The 6,443-nt window shown below is 47.7% G+C and overlaps 1 protein-coding gene across 3 annotated transcripts in view; it reads right to left on the bottom strand.

The window, feature by feature from the left end:
- Window positions 1-50: 50 nt before the first annotated feature.
- LOC108579703 (probable cation-transporting ATPase 13A3) overlaps window positions 51-6,443 on the bottom strand; it is a 15,892-nt gene continuing 9,499 nt past the window's right edge. Inside the window, exons 1-11 of one of the 3 annotated variants that reach the window (XM_017943293.1) lie at window positions 6,214-6,414; window positions 5,911-5,995; window positions 5,609-5,836; window positions 5,386-5,519; window positions 5,156-5,312; window positions 4,864-5,068; window positions 4,409-4,790; window positions 3,500-4,324; window positions 2,918-3,425; window positions 2,658-2,839; window positions 51-2,584 (exon numbers count right to left, since the gene is read on the bottom strand). In XM_017943293.1, the coding sequence (XP_017798782.1) occupies window positions 1,152-2,584; window positions 2,658-2,839; window positions 2,918-3,425; window positions 3,500-4,324; window positions 4,409-4,790; window positions 4,864-5,068; window positions 5,156-5,312; window positions 5,386-5,519; window positions 5,609-5,836; window positions 5,911-5,995; window positions 6,214-6,337 (4,263 nt within the window). In that variant the 5' untranslated portion in view covers window positions 6,338-6,414 and the 3' untranslated portion in view covers window positions 51-1,151. Of the gene's footprint in view, window positions 2,585-2,657; window positions 2,840-2,917; window positions 3,426-3,499; window positions 4,791-4,863; window positions 5,069-5,155; window positions 5,313-5,385; window positions 5,520-5,608; window positions 5,837-5,910; window positions 5,996-6,213; window positions 6,415-6,443 lie in introns of those variants that run through there. The other 2 variants (XM_017943292.1, XM_017943294.1) reach the window with 2 other exon arrangements.

Here is a 6,443-nt window from a genome sequence, read left to right on the forward strand (position 1 = left end):
TTGAGGAAAAAGAAACAGAACGTAAACTACCATAGATTCCTGCTTTCGCGACGAAATCGTATTTATCATCGTCGTCATTATCGTCGCCAACGAACGTCGCCTACGATCGTCCGCGACGTTGTTTTCTTTTTTCTTTTTTTTTTTTTTTTGGAGAGCAACTTGTCGTCGACCGTTACGATCGACGAAAATCCGACTAGAGATACCATGAATAATTAAAACAGGAAACAAATACTCGTCGTGAAAACGGGAATATTTCTCAATTTCCTATGTGTCTCCTAGTTTAGAAAATTCATTTCGATTCGCGTCCACATGACTATCCCTGTCACGTGGAACATATATATGTATATATAATATATCCTTCTTCCATCTTAACTATACCTTTTTGAAATCGCAGTGAAAAAAGACGGGTCCGTAGCGCGAGAGGGAGTTTGAAAATAGGAAGAGGGAGCAGGTGGGTAGGGGACAAAAAAATATATATGTATAATGCGTCTACCTATCTACTTCGACCGGCCTGCGTCAAGGGTGTCGTCTTCTGCGAGAAGAACCTTCCTCCCTGGCGGCAGGGCGAGTTAAAATTCATTTTGCCTAAGATAAATAAACTAACGATAATACTTTCTCGAGAAAGTGGTATGCTCGAATACTAGAGTAGAAGAAGGAGGAGGACCAAGAAAGACCGGGTCAAAAGGGACCCTTCCGGTTCAAACCACCGCACGACGTCCCTCCTGAGAAGAAAAAAAAAAAAGAAATTGTCGCCGGTTTTATAATTCTACCGAGCTGTCGTGAACGCCGTGGCATTCTAAATGCACTCTGTGAACGATTTGTTTCGGATAGAGATCGTGTCGGCCACGTCGTTCCTCGTTCAACAATCCCACCGTCTCTCCACGATTCTGATCATCTCCAATCCCCAGACGTTCCTCGGTGTGGCTTCTGGTTTAAACAGCTGAACAGTCTTGGCATATTTGTCATGGGACAACAAATGCTCTGGCAGATTAACGGTGCTCTACTGTCGTGGTATTCACGTCTACATGGTTTTCAAATCAGACGACACGTCGAACAGCGAACAGTACGTTGTTCCTAAAAACGACTCTGTCACTGTCCGTTATTCGAGGCAACGTCTTCCGGTCGATCAGAATCCCACGAGGATGAATGTTCTACGACGGTAGTATGTCGAGTTCAAGGACACTTTGTGCAGTGGGAGATAGACCGTCTTCGCTCTTATGCATCAAAACGTTCTTGAAGTCCTTCAATTTCTGCGGCTGAAGGGTGGTAGCGGTGTTTCTAGGCAGAGTTGCTATCGGATTGGTGCTGCAACTCTTGAACAGCTTGTCGTACCGATTGATCCCCTTCTCGGACTCCGAGTTGTACCTTCTCTTCGCCGCCAGCTCTATGTTCGGCTGTCTCGCCACGAAATCTCTGTCCTCGAAATAGGGAACCGTCTGCATCGACATGGTGCTACGACGATCGTTGAACAAGGATCTAGGGTTCAGAGTGACCTCTCTGGCCGAGCCGAAGTGCTTGAAGTTCGCGCAGACCGGGCTGTTCATGAAACTTGTGTCTACAGGGTGGCATGGCTCAGGTATGCGTTTCTCAATCTTGATCTCGGTGACGTTCTGACGGATCAAGATGTCTGGGGCAGCTTCCGGCAGCGGTTCCTTCGAGATCGCCGGCCATTTTAAGTCACGCGCCATGTCGCGTTCGATCGCGAGGAACTTTCGCCTGGATTTGTCAATGTTGTGCCAGCGGTAGCGAAGTTTGCTGAATACGAGGTAGTCGACGAAGATGTACTCCATCAGCAACGAGATCACGAAATTGGCCACGCCGTATCCGACCAGGATGAACCGGAAGCTGACGCCTTCTGGAAGCACCAGCTCGAACCAGGTGGCCAGCCATTCGAAAGGGAAAGTCGCGAGGTAAACGGAGAAGAGTGTGAGAGCGATAGCAGCGACGAGCAGGCCGTAATTCGTGAACAGGGACTTTCGATAAGGGTGTCCCTTGGAGAACGTCACAGCCAGAATGATGTATTGCATAGAGCTGATGATGAAGATCGTGTAATTCTCCGTGCAGCTCACGTCGTCCTTGTTCTCGGCAACGACGGTCGTGGCGTTGAATGGTACGAACCAATCCATTTGTCTGAGGTGCCAGAGGCTGGTGTATTGGAACACGGCGACGATTAGAATTTGCGTGACCAAGCTGAGAACCGGCGTGGTGCTGATGAGACTGTTCAGCGGTGCAGTTTTCACCAATGGACCGTCGTACGCCTCGGTACGACCGAAGAACAGAGCGAAGATCGAGATGATGAAGAGATCGATGTAGAGGAACTCGATGTCCGTGAGGTTAGACTCGATACCGTACAACAACATCACGGAGATGAACTGCGTGAGCGAATAACTGGCCATGTACTTGAAGATCCCGAAGGAGGTGACCAATGCTGCACGACCTTCTCGGATCACGGTTAGAACGCAGGAAATGTTCGTCTCGCGGCTGGTGAACGGCGATGCTACAGACGATTCGGTGTCTGACAGGGAGATCCCGGTGTGGGCGGCTTTCAGGGCTCCGCAATCGTTTGCTCCGTCGCCTACCATAGCTGGAAATTGTATTTAATGAGTATCTTAAGTGTCGAGAGAGTTCTAATTATCAATGGAAACTGTGTCACCTACCAACATAGTATCCCAACGATTGCAATTCCTGAACGAGCTGTTGCTTCTGGTCGGGCGACATCCTCGCGAAGATTGCTCCACGGGTGACGAATTTGGAGATCAACTCAGGGTAATACTGTTTGACCAGAGCCCACGTTTTTCCCGTGAGTGCAAACACGTATTTGTTCTTCGAATGATGTAGACTGTAGAGCAAGATTGCACGGTAGTTAGAAATGATATAAGTTGTATCTCGAAACTGAAGATATCTCGAATGAACCTACTCGTCTGACAGGTAATTGTCATCGTTCTCGAACTGATTATTCCCGAAAGAGCCACTCTCGATTGTTTCTAAGCTAGCTACGCTGTTCAAGTCGGTCATCTCGCTGAGATCACCGTGTCCATTCGACGGTTGACTGTTGCTCTTGGTGAAATAGATCTGAGGCTTCATTTGGTTCTGCTGTGTCGCAGATACAGCGATCACTGGTGTACCTGGTTTGATTATGACGCAGTCTCTGGCAACCGAGAGTGCTGTCAGCATGTTGTCGCCGGTTACCATGACAGTCTTGATGCAGGCAGTGTTTAAAGCCTTAATGACAGGGCTTGTCTCCGGTTTCAATCTATTCTCCATGATCACGAACGCCAAGAACGTTAAATCGGACTCGGCTGCCTCGCGGCTCAATCTCTGGACCTTGGCGTAGGGAAGACGATTCAGAATTTTGTGTGCTAGAGCGATTACGCGATAGCCCTCTGAGGTGTAGTACTGCAACACGTTGCTAAAGTCCGATGGAACTGCAACGACAATGAAATTAATTAGAATCGAACGAACCATAAAAATACAGACGAATCTTCGATCTATCGCTTACTGGACTCTGCTCTGGAGAGGCTCAGGATCATCTCTGGACTCCCTTTGCAATAAAGATCGTAATGATTAGCCCCCAAGGTCCTCGTGATCACGCTCATCCTCTGCAGAGTAGACGTGAACGGAAACTGCCTAACAATTCCAATCTCTAAACCTTGCTCCCCCAAATCCGCCGTGGAACCAGCCAACGTGGCGTCGAGGTTATTCGAAGAAATGTTATCCATCACGTCGGAAGACATCGAGTTTTGCCGGCTGAGCGAGATTCTGAGGTCGTTGGGAAGCTTCTTCAGCAGCTTGGAACCTTTCGGTGGTCGAACTATCGTGGGAAACAGCATGGAGAACTTGGACGTGTCCGATACATCGGGCTCCTCCAGTGTCCAGCCCGTGGACTCGAACATTTTCAGATCAAGTGGATCACCGACCGGTTGATTCTCTATCAAAGTGATCCCGTGACAGGTGACCATACCGATCAGGAGATCGGTGAACGGCAGAGACGAGATATCTTTGGTAGGCAGCTGGAATTTCTTGTCAACAGCGGAAACCACACCCCACATGTCGAGGCCATCCTCGGTCAACGTTCCGGTTTTATCGAAGCAGATGCAATCGATAGATCCGGACACGTTGATCGTTCGTGGACTCGTGCAGTAGATCTTGTTCTTCTCGAGTCTGCGCTGAGCTACCATACGGCCAGCTGTCATGGCCGCTGGTAAAGCAGGAGGTACCACTATAGTGATCAGATCCAGAGCTTCTAGAGTGATGTGATGGCTAGGTACGCCTTTGAGCGCCTTCGTTACGATGGTATATAGCACGCCTATGCTAGCTATGCCTGCTAATAAGATGACGAACTTGTAGGAATCTTGCTCGAACTTGAAGTCTACAGGCGGAGGGTACATGATTGATCTAACCAAGCCACCTTTGCTGGTGTCGAATCCTGTCCTCACAACGACAGCCAGAACTTTCTCCGACCCGTAGTATCTGGTTTGGATAACTTTCGTGCCGCAGAAGAGTGTGTGCCTCGCGTGTTCCTTGGTGTCGTAGACGATCTCGTTGGAGCAAGGAATAGGTGTTTTGGTAACGGGGACCGATTCACCGGTGAGCATCGACTCGTTCAGAATGCAATTTCCAGTAAGAAGCACAGCGTCGCAAGGCATCAGACAGCCGTGAGATGGGATAACCAAAATGTCACCAGGTACCAATTTCTCAGCGGGCACGGTCGCCGTTTGGCCAGTTGCGCGATCTCTAATCACCGTTGCTACGTCAGAGGAGTGCACGGTAGATCTTAGATTGTGTTGGTTCTGCAAAACCGAAGGACTAATTATTAATAATACCGTCGAGAATTACGCAAGACGAGGAAGAGAGATTGCTTACCCGACGAGTCTGGAAGACTGCCATCAACACACTGACGCTGGACATCGCCAGAATGACCATGGCATAGTAGTAATAGTTGTCTGCAACCCAGAGACAGAAGCTGAATATCTGGAAGACGTAAAATGGATTGAGAACCTCGAGGCAGAGTAGTGTCAGGATACTCTTTACTGGGATCACTATCTCGTTGTTTCCGTAAACGCTGCGCCTGTAATAACACGAGAGATACATTTTTTTTTAACGAAGCGTTAGATTAGGTAAATTGCTCGTTCCGTAGGATCTCAATGAGATTGACCTCATATGTTGTTCGTGCGAGTTCAATCCTGGCATCTGATGCAACGTGGAAGTCAAGACACCAACGTCTATGCCTCGAAGCTTCAGGAACTCGGATCTCTCGGGGTCCCAAACGTAAGTTAGCTTTTTGCAATGAAAGAAAACGATCGACGGAACCTCTGTTAAAAAAAACAAACAAAATACCTCGTTATTAGAACGAAACACTGTCATTTCTAATTTCTTAATACCTACGTTTGAATTGTCCACCGACTAAATGCAGCGACAGGGTGGGATACTCTTCCTTCACTTCCTTGATGGTAATCATGTTGCCATTCTCCATCCATGGTTCGTTATCCATCAATGACTCTCCGTCGAATGGTTTGTTACTTCAGAAGGAGTAAAAAAAAAAAAGAAAAGAAGAATATCGTCTTAAAACGGAAATTGGGGTGGAATTTATTACAGTTGAGACACCTACAGTACATCCTGAGCAGCCAAGGTCCTCAATTTCTTCACGTAGTAGCTCGTGTGTTTCCCCTGGAACTTCTCCACCAGCAAAACGGTGTCTGCTGCTTCTAATCGGCATCTGGAATGGGTGGCTAGCAACATCAGATGCGGTACCCAGTGGAAGACCAGCCTGAGCAAGCCTCCGGTGATGATAATTAGAAACCAGATGATAACAGTTAGTATCTTGTTGTTCTTGTATCTGAAGAAATCGAAGGAAACTGTTGAAATTACTCCGATCCTGGTGTCGAACCGTTGCAATTGCTACTCACTTACCCGTAGATTTCCATCTGGTCTTCTTCACCAGCGTTGACGTAATCGACACCATTCTTAACGTGGCGAAGTCCGTTACTTTTGGTACCTGAAATAACAGAAACGTGACCCACGATTAAGACCGAGAATATCGTCCGAATTGAATAGCGAAACGGGACAAGACAAGACGTGGCAATTAAAAGCAACTATTCGCAGCGTGATATTTATGAAAGGCGATTTCATTCATCAAGGTCGATTCAATCGGAATCGTTGCCAAATGATCTCTAATAGAGGTACGCGGGGGATCTACGTGTGTGGCCCTCTTACCCTCCAAGAGTTCCGTTTTCTGCTCGCGTTGATGATCAGCGGCGGTGTCGTTACCACGCGCCCCAAACACGCTGTACGCGTTCCTGGCGAAGCTCAAGTTTAACTTATTCGGAGTGGGCGGCATGATGATCGCAGGGGGAAAAAGGAACGACACTTAAGCGCAAATATATGGTATATACGTATATGTGTGTGTATAGATATATATATATATATATAGAGAGAGAGAGAGA

The sequence above is a fragment of the Habropoda laboriosa genome, unplaced genomic scaffold, assembly GCF_001263275.1.
Source record: "Habropoda laboriosa isolate 0110345459 unplaced genomic scaffold, ASM126327v1 scaffold33, whole genome shotgun sequence".
Lineage (NCBI taxonomy): Eukaryota > Metazoa > Arthropoda > Insecta > Hymenoptera > Apidae > Habropoda > Habropoda laboriosa.